The 18,959-nt window shown below is 48.3% G+C and overlaps 1 protein-coding gene across 3 annotated transcripts; it reads right to left on the bottom strand.

Annotated features, from left to right (window-relative positions):
- Nucleotides 1-357: 357 nt before the first annotated feature.
- Nucleotides 358-17,656, bottom strand: OS9 (OS9 endoplasmic reticulum lectin). Of its 3 annotated transcripts, XM_036298350.1 has the most exons (15): nt 17,460-17,656; nt 16,859-17,035; nt 15,280-15,343; nt 15,067-15,143; nt 14,798-14,896; nt 5,667-5,877; nt 5,454-5,558; nt 5,166-5,266; nt 4,698-4,749; nt 3,965-4,053; nt 3,473-3,748; nt 3,012-3,201; nt 1,686-1,850; nt 1,398-1,510; nt 358-1,119 (listed from the first exon to the last, which is right to left on the bottom strand). In XM_036298350.1, exons 1-15 carry the CDS (start codon nt 17,619-17,621, stop codon nt 994-996), a joined length of 2,007 nt encoding a protein of 668 aa, XP_036154243.1. In that variant the 5' UTR covers nt 17,622-17,656; the 3' UTR covers nt 358-993. The 3 variants fall into 3 exon arrangements, with proteins under 3 accessions (XP_036154243.1, XP_036154244.1, XP_036154245.1); XM_036298351.1 differs by lacking the exon at nt 5,454-5,558; XM_036298352.1 differs by lacking the exon at nt 1,686-1,850.
- Between the last annotated feature and the right edge of the window lie 1,303 nt (nt 17,657-18,959).

An 18,959-nucleotide genomic window follows, 5' to 3' on the forward strand; every position in this document is an offset into this window, starting at 1 on the left:
GGAGAGTTCAGCAGAAGGGGAAGCCCCGTGGGGGGCTAACACTAGTGTGCATTTGGCTTTCGGGAAGTAAAGAGGGCGGGGGGCGGGGGGAAGAGAAGGAACAGAAATGGACAGATGGGAAAAGGAGGGAATGACAGGACCGTAGGTGTTTCAGTCCTTGCCAGGCCACTGGGCTGGCCTGCTTATCTGCCCTGGCCGCCTCTGTAGTCCAGGCCCCCACTGACACCACCTGGGAGGAGTGGAGCACGGAACAGGAAGAGACCATGTGCTCCGCCCTGAAGAGAGCACCAAGCCTCTTCCCTCCTTGAGCCCCCACCCCACCTATCCAGCCCAGCCCCCCACAAAAGAAAAAGAAGATTGATGGAGTAATGGTCCAGTTCTTTATTTAGAAACCTGATTGTTCAAGAACATGATGGGCGGGTCTGTACCCCACCCTTTTCACTGGATTGTATCAGAGGCGGTGGGCAACTTTTTCCCATATCTCAGCAACAGAGGAAGGTGCCTCAGCTGAGATTGTAGGGAACAGTGTGGAAAGGGAAAGGAGCAGGAAATCCCAAGCCAATCCAAGGGAAGGGGGTAGGTGACTCCCAACAGCAGCAGGGGCAGGGTCGGGCCTGACTCTTAGGCCTGCTACACAGCGCAGGCTTCATGCTCCTCCTGCTCTACTCTACTCAAAAGATCTCGGGGGGGCGGGGGGGGGGGGCGGGGACAGGGACCAACAAGTTAGGGGACATAGCAGGGAGGGGCTGTGGGGAGAAGCCTGGGAGAGCAACACTCACAGGCCTGGGGAGGTCTTCAGGGACGCTCTCAGCAGTAGCAGCAGCACTCACCCCATGGCCCCTCCACACCCTGGCTGGGGGCCCAGAAGTCCACAGCTCAGCTCTACCCTGCTGCTTTGCCTTCAGGGTCCCGGGGGTGGGAGATGGTGGGGAGGCAGTGGGGCCAGTTGAGGAAGACTCTGGGCTCCTTGGCGAACCGATGGTAGTAGTGGTCTCAGAAGTCGAACTCATCCAGGTCCCCGGTGCCCTCCCCGCCTCCAGAGCCCCACACCCTGCGGTAATTGCTCTCCAGCTCTTTCTGTCGCTGCCGTTCCTTCTGTGCCTCTTCGGCTCCCTGCACCTGGTAAGGGAGGGGAAACAGGGTGAGCTGCAGGATCCAGAACTAGCAGCACGGGGAAGGCAGGGATGGGGCACACACACTTCTCACAGGGCTCTTGCCCAGGGCCCCACGCCCAGGGGCCAGGACCACCAGCCTGTCTTACAGATGAGGAAACTGAAGCTCAGACAGTGGCAAGCCTGGGATGTGCCTGTGTCACTCAACCATGCTCTCCACACCACAGCGCACTAGGGGAGGGGGCAGGCTGGAGGTCCAGGACTTGGAGGTAGGATGCCTCTCACCAAGATATTGAAGAAAATCTCCTTAAGGTTTTTCGTGTCCTCATCAGTCAGCCAGCGTGAATCCTCCTCAGTCCCTTCAGCCCCTGGTCGGACAATTTTGATCTCAATTTTCCCTGGAAAGAAGCATGATGGGCAGTGAGAGGAGAGGAGTGGGGAGCTTCGGTGCAGGTCCTCTGCCCCCCCAGGGCCCCAGCCGCCAGGTTTCCAGTCCACCTTGACCCAGCCCCTCTGTTTCCAGCAGCAAACCCTTCCAACAGCTCTTAATCCAGCCCCGCCCCCAGGGCCCACCTTCGGCTGTGAGTCCCTCCCTCTCCAGCAGCTCTTTCACCAGCCCCTCGATTTGTTTCAGCTGTGGGTTTTCCCGTTTCATCTCGAGGACTGTCAGATCCTGATTGGGGCCTCCGTGACGGAGCTTGGTGACCCGGACCCGGACTCTGTGCTCAGGATCCTCCTCTTAGAGGGGGAGACACACAGGGAGACACAAAGCAGAGCCGTGACTCCAGGGTTAGGGGCTACTGTGGTCACTTCTCCCTAAGCCACCAATTGGTTTTGGCAGTTATTCCACCTCAAACATGTATATGAGCCAGGGCCCAGAATAAATCAGTCCCCCACCCCATTCCAGCCTGTAAGCTCCCCCCACCACTTGCAGCTCCCTTCTTCCATCCTGCTCCTCACCAATAGGAAAACTTTCCCTGCAGCATCCCTGCCAGTTCCTTCTCAAAATTTTGCTCCAGAAAACTTTTGTTTTCTGAAGCAAAAATCAGGCCACTATTTTTTTTTTCAGGCCACTTTTAAACAAAAAAAGTTTTGTTTAAAGAAGCAAGGCACGCTCTCTCTCTGGGGAGTTTGGCCATGCCTTTCCCTGCCTCATCTCCTTCCTCCCAGATGCATTTCTCCTGCCTTCCCCTTTCCTAAGCTCCAAGCATCCTTCTTTTGCTTCTGTAACTTGTTTCCTGAGCTCATGCAGCCCAGCTGGCTCATTTCTGCTACCTCTAAACTTCCTATTACACTTTCTTTTATAATTTCAACAACAAAAAAGCAGCAGCAGGTTGGAAAGCTGTGGGTTAGCACTCCCCATGTTGGTGCTCAAATTGTTTATAGAGAAAGTAGGATGGAAGGTTTGAAACTCAAACTGATCTCCACAGCCATAGAACCCCATGGAATGGACACAAGGGGGGTGCAAGAAGAAGGGATAACTTCAAGTCTGCCCAGGCAATTGGCTTACGAGCAGCTGGCTGCTTATTCACAGCCTGCCCGCTGGGGTCTCTCCTGGTGCAAAGTCCTGTTGAAAGGCTTCCTCCCGCACAGATGTGTGGCCTTCAGCACGCGGCGCACTGTCGCTCAGTTAAGATCTACTGATCACCCACCACGTGTCAGTGAAAGTGCTAAGCTCTGTGCATATGGAAGCCGGTCAGAGAGAAGACAGACATGCTCTAGATAGAAGCTGCTTTCCAAAGGGATGGAGGTGGTGGGAAGAAGGCGAGAATGAGAACAGCGTTTCAGAAGCAGGGAAGAGAGTGAGCACCCTCAGGAGGGAAAGAACGTGTCGCCTTCCTGCACACACCAGCTGAGGGATCAAGACAAGCGACTTGGCTTCCCGATGACAGCTCTCACCTGCTGGTCGGAGGGAGGGGGGAGGCTTTCTGGGGACGACCTTCCTTTTCCTGTGCTTCTTCAGCAGCTCTGGACTCTGCTTTCCCTCCAGCCTTCTGATGAGCTTGTTGAGAGTGGATGTGAGGGCCAGCATAGCCCGATCCCGCTCTGACTCCTTCTTCAGCCCATCCGGGTCCAGCTCCTTCTCTGTCTGAGTGCCCAGGGAGAGTGGAGAGTCAAAGGGCAGTCAAGGGCAGTGGTCCATGCTCCACAGGAGAGTCGTGTCTAAGACTCACCCCTCTCTCCGATCCCCCTTCCCCACTGTCCCCACTTTTAATGAAATAAACAGCGATCATTTCAGAGAGCCCGGCCCCAGGCCCCCAGCTGAGCTAGGTGCTAACCTTTGTTCTCTTTCAGCCTGCAGCCTGTCTTGCCCACAGGAGCAGACACTGCAGAAGCAAACGAGGAGGAGCTGTGCTCACCTCCTGGATAATGTTCTCCAACTCCCGCTCCATGCCAGCCTTCACCTCTGAGCGGAGCCGCTCTCGGTCCGAAGGGAGCAGTATCCCTTCCAGTTCCTTCTCAAATTCTCCGAGTAACTGCCTTTCATCATCATTTTCATCTTCATCCTCCTCGTCCTCCTCTTCTTCCACCTCATTCTGATGTTCTGTGTCACCCTTTTCCTTCGCCTCTGGTTCCCTTTGGGGGACTTCTGCAGCATCTTCTTCAGGCTGCTCTTGGCCTGCATTTGGCTTCCCCTGGGGATCGAAAGAAAAAGGTAGGTGGTTGGGTGGGGTTTCAGTAGAGACCCATGGTGGGGGACAGAGAGTGGCTGGGGTGTGGCAGGGGGACTGGAGAGGAGTAAAGGCAGGGACTGAGTCTCTGTGGCCCAGCTCGGGCTGAGGTCAGGGTGGTTCTCCGAAGGCTCCCGCCAGGGAGGCAGGTCCCACCCCTCCCGTTAGCAGGGCCCATACCTTTTTTGCTCCACCTTTCAGCTCCTCTATCAATCGAATCAAGTCCGCAGGACTCCGGATGACTTTGACCTGCACGTTGTTCTGAAAATCTGCGATGGAAAAATAGCAATGAACCCGTTGTGTTCTAAATTCTATTTTGACCTCGTAAGGAGAGAGTTGAGACCAAGGAAGGACGTGGTCCCGATCTCCAGGAGCTATCTGGTCAGAGAGACGGGGCCAACGTAGCCCTGGCCTAAGGTGGCCTCACTGGTGAGAGAGAGAAGGATGCTGACAAGTTGCTAAGGCCCCCGCTCTTTCGCGTACTGAGGCCCTTCTGGCAATCCCCCGGCTTTTAGGACTCCAGAAGACATTTTGGGGCCAAGTGCTCCTCTTCCCCGGACCCTGTTCTCCATTTAGTTTACTCAGTTTCAGACATTCTACTAGGAGCCACAGATTCGTTCCCATTCAATCTCACAACAGCCCGCTGAAGTGGGAGTGGTTACCCACTGAGGGGTGAGGAACCTGGGGTGAAGTAAAATCACCCAAGGTTACAAAGTCAGGAAGTAGTAGAACCACTGCGCCTGCTCCCTCCATAGAAGAGAACTATGGTCTACAAAGAGGACATTCCAGTAAAAAGGAATTCCCTGCTGGCCTGGCTGCCCAACTTCCCTCAGTGTTTACCTTCACCCTTACCCCATCCCTGCCCACCAGGAAATACATTCAAACCGTAAAAGAGACATGGAGGTTTCCTCACCACTGGGAGAGCCTGGAGCTGGATCTGCTGGCTCAATGTTTGGTTCCCGCTCCTGATGAGAAGAGTCAGAGTCAAATATGCAAACCTACTTAGACTCTTTTTAAAAAATATATATTTTTATTGATTTCAGAGAGGAAGGGAGAGGGAAAGAGAGATAGAAACATCAACGATGAGACAGAATCATTGGCTGGCTGCCTCTTGCACAACCCCACAATGGGGAGCGAGCCCACAACCTGGGCATATGCCCTGACTGGGAATTTAACCATGACCTCCTGGTTCATAGGTCGAGCCAACCACTGAGCCCCGCCAGCCGGGCTGTTTATGCTGGTAAGGCAATGGTTCTGGGTTATATCCTTGCATCCCTGGACAGATGCAGGTCATCGCATAATGACCTCAGCTTGAGAAGCCCTCCATCCCAAAGCCCAGGTTCAACCTCATCAGAGAAATGGCTAGGAGGCTGTCTCTCACCTCAGCCTGTGCCTCCTCCCCTCCTTGGACTTGGTCCTCTGGCTCATGAATCATCTTCCAAAAATCTGATTCCTTACTGTCATCCTTGGTTGGGCTTGCAGCTGGGATAGAGAGAACAGGGAGGAATCAGAAAGTAGGGGAGAAATGGAAGGGAACAAATAGGAGGACCAAGGGAGAAGGGTCCATAATACTTTTTCATCCCACACTGAAAAGTCAGTCCAGGGCAACAAGACTGGGGAGGGAAGAAACGGAGACAAATTTCATGGGACAGGTGAAGCAAGGTCCTACCCGCTTTCTTTGTGGGCACCACCCCAGGTTTGGCCTCACTCCACATTTGAGGGTCCAGGTCTTGAAGCTCCTCTATCATTTTCTCTCCATACTGCTTTGAGTCTCCTGAGAAACAGCATGTGGGCAGGACAGGGACACATTCCTCTGGGCTCTGTGTGCTTTACCTTCTGCTTATCCCTCCCCGTGTCTCTCCTTCCTTTCTTAGTCACTCACCAGCCTGCCTCTGAATGTAGGCCATGTACTCCTCCGGCTGCAGGGCAGGGTGACAGAGAATGGCTTGGGGAGCAGCACTGGGTGGGGGCCGGAGGAGAGGGTGGGGGCAGAGGCGAGGAGTCCGAATGGTCAGCACGTAGGAGCAGGACAAGGGCTCATCCACACGATCAATATAGTCCCCAGAAATACCAGCCCCCTCATCACAGAGGAACTGTCAGGACAGAGAAGGCAAATAAATAGGAATTACTACCAATAATCTCCTTTATTTCTTGGGAATTTGTATCCAGAATTGCTATAATATATTACCTCACATGTCCAATTTCCAACAAAAAATTATGGGATATGCAAAGAAAGAGACGTAGAGTTAAGGCAGATGTCTGAAAAGCATAAGGCTTGTCTGGAGAGAATGCCGCCAATCACTACCATCTACCATATGGAAAAGGCTTTGTGGCTCTGGCCTGTTTGGCTCAGTGGATAGAGCGTCCGACTGCAGACTGAAGGGTCCCGGGTTTGATGCTGGTCAGGGGCACATGCCTGGGTTGCAGGCTCAATCCCCAGTAGGGGGCATGCAGGAGGCAGCCGATCAATGATTCTCACTCATCACTGATATTCTGTCTCTCTCTCCCTCTCCCTCCCTCTGTGAAACCAATAGAAATATATTAAAAAATAAAAGTAAATAAAAAGTAATAAACAGCATTGGCTGGTGTGGCTCGGTTAGTGAATCATCCCATGGACCCTGAAGTTGCAGGCTCAATCCCCAGTAGGGGGCGTGCAGGAGGTAGCCGATCTATGTTTCTCTCTCCCTTCTTCTCTCTCTAAAAAATCAATAAAGCCCTAGCCGGTTTGGCTCAGTGGATAGAGCGTAAGCCTGTGGACTAAAGGGTCCCAGGTTTGATTCCAGCCAGGGGCACATGCCCGGGTTGTGGGCTTGATCCACTGGGGGATGTGCAGGAGGCAGCCAATCAATGATTCTCTCTCATCATTGATGTTTCTATCTCTCTAGCTCTCTCCCTTCCTCTCTGAAATCAATAAAAATGTATTAAAAAAAAATCAATGAAGTCCTGGCTGGGTAGCTCAGTTGGTTAGAGCATCATCCCAATACACCAAGGTTGTGGGTTTGATCTCTCAGCAGGGCACATACAAGAGTCAACCAATGAATGCATAAATAAATGGAACAACAAACCAATGTTTTTTCTCTCTCTCTCATCAATAAATAAAAAATCAATAAAAATATAAATATATAGTCATATATATATATATATATTTTTAAATATATTTTATTGATTTTTCACAGAGAAGAAGGGAGAGGGATAGAGAGTCAGAAACATCAATGAGAGAGAGAAACATCAATCAGCTGCCTCCTGCACGCCCCCCAGTGAGGATGTGCCCGCAACCAAGGTAAATGCCCTTGACCGGAATCGAACCTGGGACCCTTGAGTCCACAGGCCAATGCTCTATCCACTGAGCCAAACCGGTTCGGCTATATTTTTTTTTTAAAGTAAGAAACAGCAATGCTCCTCAAACTCTTCCAAAAAATAGAAGAGAAGGGAATACTTCCTGACTCATTCTATAAGTCCAATATAACCCTGATACCATATCCAGACAAAGATATCATAAGAAAAGGAAACCACAGTATAAAATCTTTTATGGATACAGACCTCCCACAAATCCTCAAGTAATACTAGTTAACTGAATTCATCAACATGTAAAAAGGATTACACACCATGACCAAGAAGGATTTATTCCAGGGGTAAAAGGTTGGTATAACATAAAAAAATCAATGTAATTAAAACTCCCTATCAATAGAATAAAGGACAAAAACCACATGTTCATCTCATTGGACATAGAAAAAGCATTTGACAAAATTCAATACCTCTTCATGACCAAAACAACAAACTAGAAATAGAAGGGGACTTCATTAACCTGATAAAAGGCATCTATTAAAAATCCACAGCTAACATTATACTTTATGGTGAAAACTGAATAGTTTCCCCCTAAGATCAGGAAGAAGACAAGGATGTCTGCTTGTGTCACTTGTATTCAAGGTTGTACTGAAGCTTCTGACCAGAGCAATTAGACAATAAAATGAAATGCAAGGCAACTAGGTTAGGAGAAAAAATGGCCTTTATTTACAGACTAGAGGCCCAGTGCATGGATTCGTGCACCAGTGGAGTCCCTCGGCTTGGCCTGCAGGGATCGGGCCGAAACCGGCTCTCCGACATCCCCCGAGGGGTCCTGGATTGCGAGAGGGTGGTTCTCAGGTGACGCACCCTGGAATCAGGCTCCCTCCTCTCTGGTTCCAGATACATTACCCGAGAACTGCACCTGCCAAGTCACTGCAGTTTGGCAGCTTCTGCATTGAGTGTCTGCCCCCTGGTGGTCAGTGCAGGTCATAGCTACTGGTTGGAGTGGCTGCCCCCTGGTGGTCATTGCTCATCATAGCTACCAGTTGGATGGTCGCTTAGGCTTTTATATATATAGACTAGTGGCCCGGTGCATGAAATTTGTGCGGGTGTGTGTGTGTGTGTGTGTGTGTGTGTGTGTATGTGTCCCTCAGCCCTGCCTGCACCCTCTCCAATCTGGGACCCTTCAGGGGATGTCCAATTGCTGGTTTAGGCCCAATCCCACAGGGCCTAAACCAGCAGTCGGACACTCCTCTCGCAATCCGGGACTGCTGGCTCCTAACCGCTCACCTGCCTGCCTGCCCGATTGCCCCTAACCACTCTGCCTGTCGGCCTGCTCGCCCCCAACTGCCCCCCCACCAGCCTTCTTTCCCCAACTGCCCCCCCCCCCAGCCTGCTCTCCCCCAACTGCCCTCCCCTGCCGGCCTCATGGCCCCCAACTGCCCTCCTCGGCCAGCCTGATGGCCCCCAACTGCCCTCCCTGACCCGGAAGGTCTCCCAGTCTAATTAGCATATTACCCTTTTATTAGTATAGATGACCTGATCTTGTATACATATAATCCAAAGAAATTCACTAAAAAAACTATTAGAACTGATAAACGAGTTCCATAAGGTTGCAGGATACAGGAATCAATTATACCGTATTTCTATATACCTGCAATGCACAATCCCAAAAAATAAAATTAAAAAAATAATTCCACTTGCATAGCATCAAAAGAATAAAATAATTGGGAATAAATGTAGCAAAATAAAGTATAAACTTATATTCTGAAAACTATAAAACATTGCTGAAAGAAATTAAAGACTTAAATAAATGGAAAGACATCCAAGTTGCCCTGACCGGTTTGGCTAAGTGGATAGAGCGTTGGCTTGCGGGCTGAAGGGTCCCGGGTTCGATTCCGGTCAAGGGCATGTACCTGGGTTGCGGGCACATTCCCGGTGGGGACTATGCAGGAGGCAGCTGATCGATGTTTCTGGCTCTCTATCCCTCTCCCTTCCTCTCTGTAAAAAGGTCAATAAAATCTATTTAAAAAAAAAAAAAAAAGACATCCAAGTTCATAAATTACAAGACTTAATATATATATTTTTAATATGAAGGTTCTTTTTAAAAAAATATATTTTATTGATTTTTTTACAGAGAGGAAGGGAGAGGGATAGAGAGCTAGAAACATCGATGAGAGAGAAACATCGATCAGCTGCCTCCTGCACACCCCCTAGTAGGGATGTGCCCTCAACCAAGGTACATGCCCTTGACCGGAATTGAATCTGGAACCTCAGTCCGTAGGCCAATGCTCTATCCACTGAGCCAGACCGGTTAGGGTACAAGACTTAATATTGTTAAGATGGCAATACTCCTACACTGGCAGGGTAGCTCAGTTGGTTATGGTGTCATCTAAATACACCAAGGTTTCAGGTTTGATCCCTGGTCAGGGCATATACAAGAATCAACCAATGAATGAATAAATAAGTGGAACAAATCAATGTTTCTCCCTAAAAATTTTTTTTAAAAGGATGACAATACTCCCCAAATTGATCTTTAGAGTCAATGCAATCTCCAGTTGCCTTGTTTGCAGAAATTAACAAACTGATCCTAAAACTCATATGAAAATTCAAGGGACTCTAATCTAAATAGTCAAAACAATCTTGAAAAAGAACAAAACTGGAAGATTCACACTTAACTTGCTATAAATCTACAATAATCAAGACAGTTTGGTGCTTAAATAAGTATAGATATATAGACCAATGAAATAGAATTGAGAGTCCAGAAATTAACCTTTACTTTTATCATCATTTTATTTGCAACAAGGTTATCAAGATAATTCAGTGGGAATAAGTCTTTTCAACAAATGATCAACAACTGTATATCTACATATAAAAGAATGAAGGTGGCCCTAGCTGGTTTGACTCAGTGGATAGAGTGTTGGCCTGCGGACTGAAGGGTCTCCAGTTCGATTCCAGTCAAGGGCACATGCCCATGTTGTGGGCTTGATCCCCAGTGGGGGTTGTGCAGGAGGCAATCAATGATTCTCTCTCACCATTGGTGTTTCTATCTCTTTCTCCCTCTCCCTTCCTCTCTGAAATCAATAAAAAATATATATATATTAAAAAGAAAAAAGCTTAAAAAAAAAAAGCATAAAGATGGACTCCTAACTCATACTATATGTATAAAAATTAACTCCAGCCCAGCTGGCATGGCTCAGTGATTGAGCACCGACCTATGAAGCAGGAGGTCATGGTTCAATTCCCGGTCAGGGCACATGCCCAGGTTGTGGGCTCAAACTCTAGTGTGGAGTGTGCAGGAGGCAACCAATCAATGATTCTCTCTCATCACTGATGTTTCTATCTCTCTCTCCCTCTCCCTTCTGCTCTGAAATCAATGAAAAATTTATTTTAAAAAAATCAAACTGTGACCTCCTGGCTCATAGGTTGATACTCAACCACTGAACCACACCAGTCGGGAAATAAAAGTATTTAGCCCTAGCCAGTTTGGCTCAGTGAATAGAGCATCAACCTTCGGACTGAAGGGTCCTGAGTTCGATTCCAGTCCAGGGCACATGCCCAGTAGGGGGCATGCAGGAAGTAGCTGATCAATGATTCTCTCTAATCATCGATGTTTCTGTCTCTCCCTCTCCCTTCTCTCTGAAATCAATAAAAAATATATTTTAAAGAAAAAGAGGACTAAAAAGTTCATCTGACACCAGTCAGACAGATACATCAAAGTTAAGAGTAACTGATGAAAACCCGAGGCACTGACAACAGGGTGTGCAGAAGATTCAAGGGCCAGACCTTGATGCTCAGCATTGGCTATGGGAGCAACAAGAAAACAAAGCAGCCCTCGCTGCTTTGGCTCAGAGGACAGAGCAACCTCGGCCTGCGGACTGAAGGGTCCCAGGTTTGATGCCGGTCCAGGGCACATGTCCTGGTTGTGGGCTCAATTCCCAGTAGGGGTTGTGCAGGAGGCAGCCAGTCAATGATTATTTCTCATCACTGATGTTTCTCTCTCTCCCTCTCTCCCTTCATCTCTGAAATCAATAGAAATATATATGTGTGTGTGTGTGTGTGTGTGTGTGTGCATATATATAAAAGAAAAGAAAGCACATGCTGCCCAGTGACTTTCATAAGTTCCTGGTCCACAGCATCAAGGAGCTTGAAGTGCTACAAACCTCACTGTGCTGAGATTGCTCACAGTGTCTCCTCAAAGATCCGCAAAGCTATTGTGGAAAGAGCAGCCCAGCTGGCCATCAGAGCACCAATCCCAATGCCAGGCTGTGCAGCGAAAAAAATGAATAGACAGATTGTGTGTGCACTGTTTTTGTGTTAATAAAACCATAAAATTCTGCAAAAAAAAAAAAGAAGAAGAAGAAGAAGAAGAGAGAAGTACAAATTGGCAATCACAAAATAGTCCTGGGGATGTAAAGTACAGCATAGGGAATACCATCAATAATATTGTAATAACTTTGTATGGTGTCAGGTGTGTACTAGACTTATATCAGAAGGATCACTTCGTAAGTTATAAACCACTACGCTGTTAAAAAAAAAAAAAGCGCCCCCATCTTAAAACAAAAAATAACAAAGTAGCACCCTCCCCAAATCCACAGCCCCTCTCACTAGCACTCACCTTTCCCTCTTCTTCATAGCCAGACTTCATCACTTTTCTCAACACCTCATCTTCACCACCCACTGTAACTGCTCTAACAGAGATCACAATGACCTCTGTCATTAAATCCAACCAAAGGACTGGTCGGGATAATAAAGAGTAGAGGAGTTAGAAGTTTTTATCTGGTTCTCATGCCTACCATCTGAATTTTTTATTTCTATGTGCATCCTTTGATTTTTATTGAAATAACTAGAGGCCCGGTGCACGAAATTCGTGCACGGGTGGGGTCCCTAGGCCTGGCCAGCGATCAGGGCCTATTGGGGCCATCTCGTCCAGTCCCGATTGGGGCTGGGTCAGCCACCAGCTGGGGCCTGCCAGCTGTCCACCAGTACCTGCTAGCTGCCGCTGCCAGCTGCCGGACAGGGCCTGCCAGACAGGGGGAGGGACTACAGGAGATTTGCCGGCTGGGGGAGGGACCTGGGGAGGTTGGCTGTGGGAGCACACTGACCACCAGGGGAAGCTCTTGTGTTGAGCATTTGCCCCCTGATGGTCAGTGCGCGTCATAGTGACTGGTCGACCACCTGTTCTGGTCATTCCAGTCATTTGGTGGTAATGGCCGCTTAGACTTTTATATATATAGATAACTCCCATGATCATGTACAGTTTTTAATTCTCCTTTTCCTTGAAGGTTCAGATGCAGCCAACAACATGGACCAGTCTCTAGTTGAGATATGTCCTTCCTGGGTTCCATGTCACGATAGTCTTCTCTCTGGCCCTTTCTCCTTGGCTAAGCTCCTTTCTGCCCTTGATTTCAACAACAGCTCCCTCAAAGTTCTGTCCCACTTTTCTCACTATATATTGTTTCTTTGGGGGGATTGTATTCATACTATGACTCCAATCATAACCAATACGTTAACGACTCTCAGTCCTCCGTGTTCAACTCAGATCCCTCTCCTGAGCCCCAGGCCCACAGATCCAACAGCTTCCTCAGACATCTCTAACCTGGGTACCTGCAGGCACTAAAATCATCCTGTTCAAAACCGAAATCATTTTCCTTCACCAAACCTACTCCTCTTCCCACTATAGCTGTCTCAGTAACTATCCTACTTGTTGCTAGGCAGTTTCAGGTGCTGAGGATACATCAGAAAATAAGATAGGCATTATCCCTGCCTTCCTGGAGCTTATTCTAGTGTGGGTAGATAGAGAGATTAAACTCAAACAAAGAAGATAATTTCATGCTTTGAAGAATATAAAACTCTATAGGTGTTTATCAGGATGGGAGTAAAGGGGTGCACACGTGTTTGCTCATGTGTGTGTTTGTGTGCCTACGTCAGGTCTCCCTGTGGAGGTGTCACAGGAATATATAATCTGAATGAGAGGATGGCCCCAGCCATTCAAAAATCTGTGGAAAAATAGTTCCATGTGATAGCAATAATGAGATCTGCTGGTTCAAAGGCCAGAAAAAGGGCCAGTGGGACAGAAACACAATGAGTATTTTTACCTCCAGGCCATACCTCATCCCTGAACTTCAGAATACCAGAGCCAACTACCAACTGGATATCACCACTAGGATGTCTAATAGGCAACCTGGCCTTCATATGCCCAACACCAACCTAGCTTCCTCCTCCAAACCTGTTCCTTCACACTTTTCTAAATGACAATTCCATTCTCCCAGCTGCTCAAGCTAAAAACCCTGGAGTCATACTTGACTCCACCCCACATCCAATCTATCAATAAAACTTATTGGCTCTACCTTCAAAATACATTCAGAATCCAACTGCTTTCAGCCACCTCCACTGCTACCACATTGATCTGAGGTGAAATATTTGGAACGTACCCTTTAAACAAGGCACAATCATCAAAGGTTTTCCAGTTTGGGCAGAGAAGTGACAGATGCCTATAGTGGTGTGCTGGGGGCAGCTCACACCAGCTCACAAGAGCCACTGGGAGATTTTCAGGAATGTTGCAAGATAGTTGACATCATAGTGATAGCATGAATTGAGCCATGGTGGGAATATTTATACTAAGGATATTGGCAAACATTATAAATCAGGGCTCCCCTCTTCACCCCTTTACCCTACACCCTGGTAACTGGCTGTTCAACATTTACTAGCACACAACTGCATGTGAAACTCTGTATTACAGAAAGATAATTCTTGTGTCATGTGGCTCTCCACAGATGTGTTTGTGAATTACACATTAGAATCACCTAAAAAACTTTTCCCACCATACATCTGCCTGCCTGCCTGAACTCACTAAGGACCACTAGATCAGCAACACTTATTTAGAGGCTATTGGTAGTTATGCGGGTGAGAGATGAAGGTACCAAGCACAGGAAAGAAGAGGAGAGTTGAGATAAATCTAGAATAGAATGAATGGGCTTTGGTATTTACTCTGAGAACTAAATTCCTTTTTTTCACATCACTCCTCAGTTTGTAATCACAGACTCATTCCTGTGATTTTTTAAAAATTGATTTCAGATAAAAGAAGGGAGAGAGAGAGTGAGATAAGAAATATCAATGATGAGAGAGAATCATTGCTCGGCTGCCTCCGGCATACCCCCTCCTGGGGATTGAGCATGTGCCCCCACCAGAGACCGGGAATCGAACCGTGACCCCCTGGTTCATGGATCAATGCTCAACCACTAAGCCACACGGGCAGGACTCTGAATCCTTTAACATCTGTCTTCCTTTCCAGACTATGCATTCCATGAGGTCAGGGGCTGCATGTTTGCCCACAATGTATCCCCAGAGCAGAGCCCAACGCCTACGCCAGCACGACCTCATGGAAGAGTCATTAAATGAAGAAAGGACAGAGAAGGAGAAAGGAGAGTCAATAACGACACTCAAGTTTCTAGCTTAGGTGACAGAAAGGAGAAACATGCACAAAAGAGCAAGTGTGTTTGGGGTCTTAGAGGGGAGGATTTGGGAAATGCTGACTAGAAGTGCTTCTGAATCTCCAGGCAGTGACATCCAGCTGATAGCTGGAAATATGAGTCTTAAACTTAGGCTTTAGGGCCTGGGAAGGACCCTCTGGACTATAAAATGCAACCTTGAATTCTTCATTGACAAGTCAATCTAGAATCTGAATTGTCACTGAGGAAGTATCAACTTCCTTCTTTCAAGACTCACCCGAACTTCAGCCTCCCGGGGCCGCCCGTTGAGGTCGCACTTGGACCCATTGCTATAGGTCTGGCTGTGGTAGCGTTTCAGGCGATGCTGCTTGGAGGCCTGGGGGTGACATCAGGCAGGAAAGAGAGGATGTGAGAAGGAGAGAAAGGAGGAAGAATGGCCACCAAGCTCTAAGAAACATGTCAGCCAATCCTGACCCTCCCGTTCTTGTCAGGGCTTTTAGTCTGCAGCCAGCAACCCTTTCTCTCCCAGTCCCACACTCCTGCCACCTTGGCTGTTTCATCATCCCAGTCGAAGGCTGATTGGTAGTAGCCCAGATAGAGGACTTCACCTTTGATCTCTGAATCTGCAAGAGAAAGAGAAACCACAGTGAATCACAGTTATTCCTTTCTAAAAGGACTAGCAGAGGAGGGGCCTGGGGAGGCAGGTCACCTTCCATGATGGGTTGCTGAGGGCTTAGGGAAAATGTAGGTGTGAGTCACCTTCCATGTGGTACTGTTGGATGTGGCGTCCATAACAGAATTCATACGTCCACCAGTCCTTGGTCTGACAATGAAAAACCAAAACAAAACACCAATCATGGAGATGGAGTGCAGATGTCTCTTCTTAGAACCAGAATCACTCCTGGCTCCAGGACACATAACCTCTCCACCACTTCTCATCTCCCTCTGCTTCCACACTCAATTCGCCAGATTCTCAGAGCGGAAGGAGGGCTGCTTTACTCTGTGACTCAAAGAGATACCTCTAGCCGAAACCGGTTTGGCTCAGTGGATAGAGCGTCGGCCTGTGGACTGAAAGGTCCCAGGTTCGATTCCGGTCAAGGGCATGTACCTGGGTTGCGGGCACATCCCCAGTAGGAGATGTGCAAGAGGCAGCTAATCGATGTTTCTCTCTCATCGATGTTTCTAACTCTCTATCTCTCTCCCTTCCTCTCTGTAAAAAATCAATAAAATATATTTAAAAAAAAAAAAAAAAAGAGATACCTCTAAAATCTGTCTTCACCCTGGCCGCTGTGGCTTCGTTGGTTGGGCATCGTTCAGTGCATAGAAAGGCTACCAGTTCGAGTCAGGCTCAGGGCACATTCCCAGTAGGGGGCATTCAGGAGACAGCCAATTGAAGTTTTCCTCTCACATCCCCAATATTTCTCTCTCTCTCTCTCTCTCTAAAAAGAAAAAAATCTTTTAAAAAGAGTCGATTTTCCCCTGTGAGCTTGCTACACCTCCCCTTTAAAAGGTTTTTAAAACCTTTTTTGCTATACATAAAGGTAAGAAATCATGGTATTCTTGAAGCATTCAGACCAGGGAAACATAAAATGTCAACTGAACTTCTACAGCACGTCTTTTGCTATTCTAGTCACTGGGGATACAGTTATGAACAAGATAAAGTCTCTGACCTTATGGACTTACATTCTAATGCTCGGACTCAAACCAAAAGTAAATAAACTGATGATTCAGTTAATAAGATGATTTCAGATCATGAAAAGTGGCATAAGGAAAATAAAATAGGACAGTGGGGCAGAGTGACAAGGAGAGCGAGTGACTTTACCAGGAAGGCTTCTCTGGGGGAGTGCTCCTCTTACCGGGCACTGACCCGCTTTAGGCACCTCAATCTTGGCTTAACCCTTATTCTGAGATCTACCCTAACCGAGCTCCTCTATATTCAGCATCAGTGGTGGCAAGGTTCTTTACTTCTTTCCTGTCTGTACAACAGGTCAACTCCTTCAAATTGCCTTCTTTAAAAAAATATTTTTATTGATTTCAGAGAGGAAGGGAGAGAGATAGAAACATCAATGATAAGAGAGAATCATTGGTTGGCTGCCTCCTGCACACCCCACACTGAGGATGGAGCCCACAACCCGGGCATGTGCCCTGACCGGGGAAAAGAACTGTGATCTCCTGGTTCATAGGTCGATGCTCAACCATTGAGCCACGCCAGCCGGGCTCCAATGGCCTTCTTAACTCTGACAGGTCCTCCCCATCCCACCTTACTCACTGACATTCTGGTTCTCAGGCAGACCGCTAGTTCCCAAGCCCTCCCTCCGTCCACCCCAGTGCCCGTTACCTTCAGCAGGCAAGGAGCATCTTTCATTGGGCTCAACAATTCAGGGATCCCAGGTCCCTGGTAAGCAGGTGTCTCCTCCTCCCTTTCACGCTGGAAGTGAATGGCTCCAGCTGGCAGGCGACATTCATAGCGCTGCTTGTACTTAGAGGAAACAATCACCACGTCCGAAGCTTGGCTCTAGGGTAGAAGTGGGGGACGGACAGTCGGGGGACAGGGCGGCAAAGAGAGGCTGGGGTCAGGAAGAACAATGAGAGCCCTCTTCGCATCCTGGGGACAAGCCCAGTCAACACTGCATGAGCCGCAAGCCTCCAGATGTGCTTGCGGCGCGAGGGGAGAGGGGACTCCCACTTCTCCAGGGGGCGGAGGGTGAGGTGTTTCGAAGAGGAACTGGGACCGAAGCTGACAGCGGGAAGCCCCGCCCTCCCAACCCCGGCTCCCAGGGAATGGGTCTCAGCCGTCGATTCTCAGGAAACATCGTAAACCTCTCACCTACTCCTCCCGATTCTCCTTAGGCTGCGCCGCGGACTCCACAGCAGCCTTTCTTCCTCTACTTTTCCCCCTGCCCCTTGCCCGGGACCCTCGGCGCTCTACGCCTCCTCACCTGGCCTCCCAACACGGGCAACGGCAGGATCTCGATCCCATAACGCATCTCACTCAGCTCCTCCAGGTTCAGGCTCCCGACACCGCCCGTCAGGCTTGCGGGGAACAGTAACCCCAAAAGCAGCAGCCCCAACAGCCTGGACAGCCGCGGTTCTGCCGCCATCTTTCGCTCCTCTTCTAATCCAGAACTCCTTCCGCCCTAAACCTGGCAGCGGCCTCACACGTCTATTAACACCCCAAAGTCTCATTGGCTAGATGTTCTGTCCCTCTCACGTTCCCTCGTCCCATTTGTAAGCGCGGCCCCAAAGCCCAAGGGGAGGTGGATCCCGACGACTAGCAAAACCACTCTCTACGCGTGATTGGTCCGAGACGTCAACCAATCATCGACGAGATCAGACTCCCTCCCACCCTCTCCCAGTGGCGGAGAGGCGTGGTCTCTGCCCCCGGTGCTGGTTAAAGTAGTTTTAGTCTGTCCTCGCACAGCTGTCGCTTGCATCTCTTAGTACTTTTTTAGTCGTTTCTTGAATTTTATCCGACCCTCGCCAAGAGGAGGATAGACGCCAATGGGTGGGTGCACGCAACGCCCCTGAAAGATAATCCTTTTTGCAAAACAAACTATTACATAAAAACATTTCTCTTTTCATATATACATACAACTTTAAGGCCAACTGGTAACTGTGTCAAAACCTATCTAGACGATTCTGGTCTGTATAATATGTTGTCCTCCAATAAAATTATAAAATTATAAACAGTGGGGGCTTCCGTTAAAGACGGAAGGTGTGTGTGTGTGTACGCGCACGCACCAGGCCATATAAAAACAAAGAGGGGGGAAGGAGACAGCAGCAGTAACATTTTTAGAAGCTAAAAAGGAAATGAAGGATGGTAACTGGTTTAGCAAAACTGAGAAATAGATTCCTAACCAAAGGTAAACAAGAGCATGATTATACCTTTGAAAAACTCTGAGGAATCTCACCAGCCCAGAAGAGAAATCCCAAAGATACTCTCATCAGGGTTCTCTTAATGAAATAGATGAAGGAATCTCACCATTAAGCCCTTGTCCTACATGCCCAGCCATCCTCACACAGTCTTTCCAAAAAGCTTTTTAATGTCCTTACTCTTAAATAGAAGCAGACAGCCACGGATCATTAGATATTTGAGGAAAGTCTTCTTATTTTGTTTTAATCTTTTGTTGTTGTTGTTAATCCTCACCCGAGGATATTTTTCCTTTTTTTTTTTTTATTGCCTAAAGTATTACAAAGAGTATTACATATGTCTCCTTTTTTTCCCCCCTTGACATTCCCCCGGCCTCCCCTACCCCCCAGTGTCTTGTGTCCATTGGTTATGCTTATATGCATGCATACACGTCCTTCGGTTGATCTCTTACCACCCCGCCCCCCTCCTTTTTTTTTTTTTTTTTTTTAAGAGAGAGTGGAGGAGAGAGGGGGAGACAGAGAAATACCAATTGCCTGCATGAGTCCCAACCATGCCGCTGACCAGAATC

This window comes from Myotis myotis, unplaced genomic scaffold, assembly GCF_014108235.1.
Source record: "Myotis myotis isolate mMyoMyo1 unplaced genomic scaffold, mMyoMyo1.p scaffold_m19_p_3, whole genome shotgun sequence".
Classification (NCBI taxonomy): Eukaryota; Metazoa; Chordata; class Mammalia; order Chiroptera; family Vespertilionidae; genus Myotis; species Myotis myotis.

Bases quoted from the DNA above. Each gene is read 5' to 3' on its own strand.
- OS9 (XM_036298350.1), bottom strand. From the start codon at position 17,621: ATGGCGGCAGAACCGCGGCTGTCCAGGCTGTTGGGGCTGCTGCTTTTG. The intron at 4,054-4,697 runs GTGAGGAAACCT...TTTCCATCGCAG, and splicing joins AGCTCCAGGCTCTCCCAGTG to ATTTTCAGAACAACGTGCAG. The intron at 1,120-1,397 runs GTGAGAGGCATC...CTCCCTTACCAG, and splicing joins AGATTTTCTTCAATATCTTG to GTGCAGGGAGCCGAAGAGGC.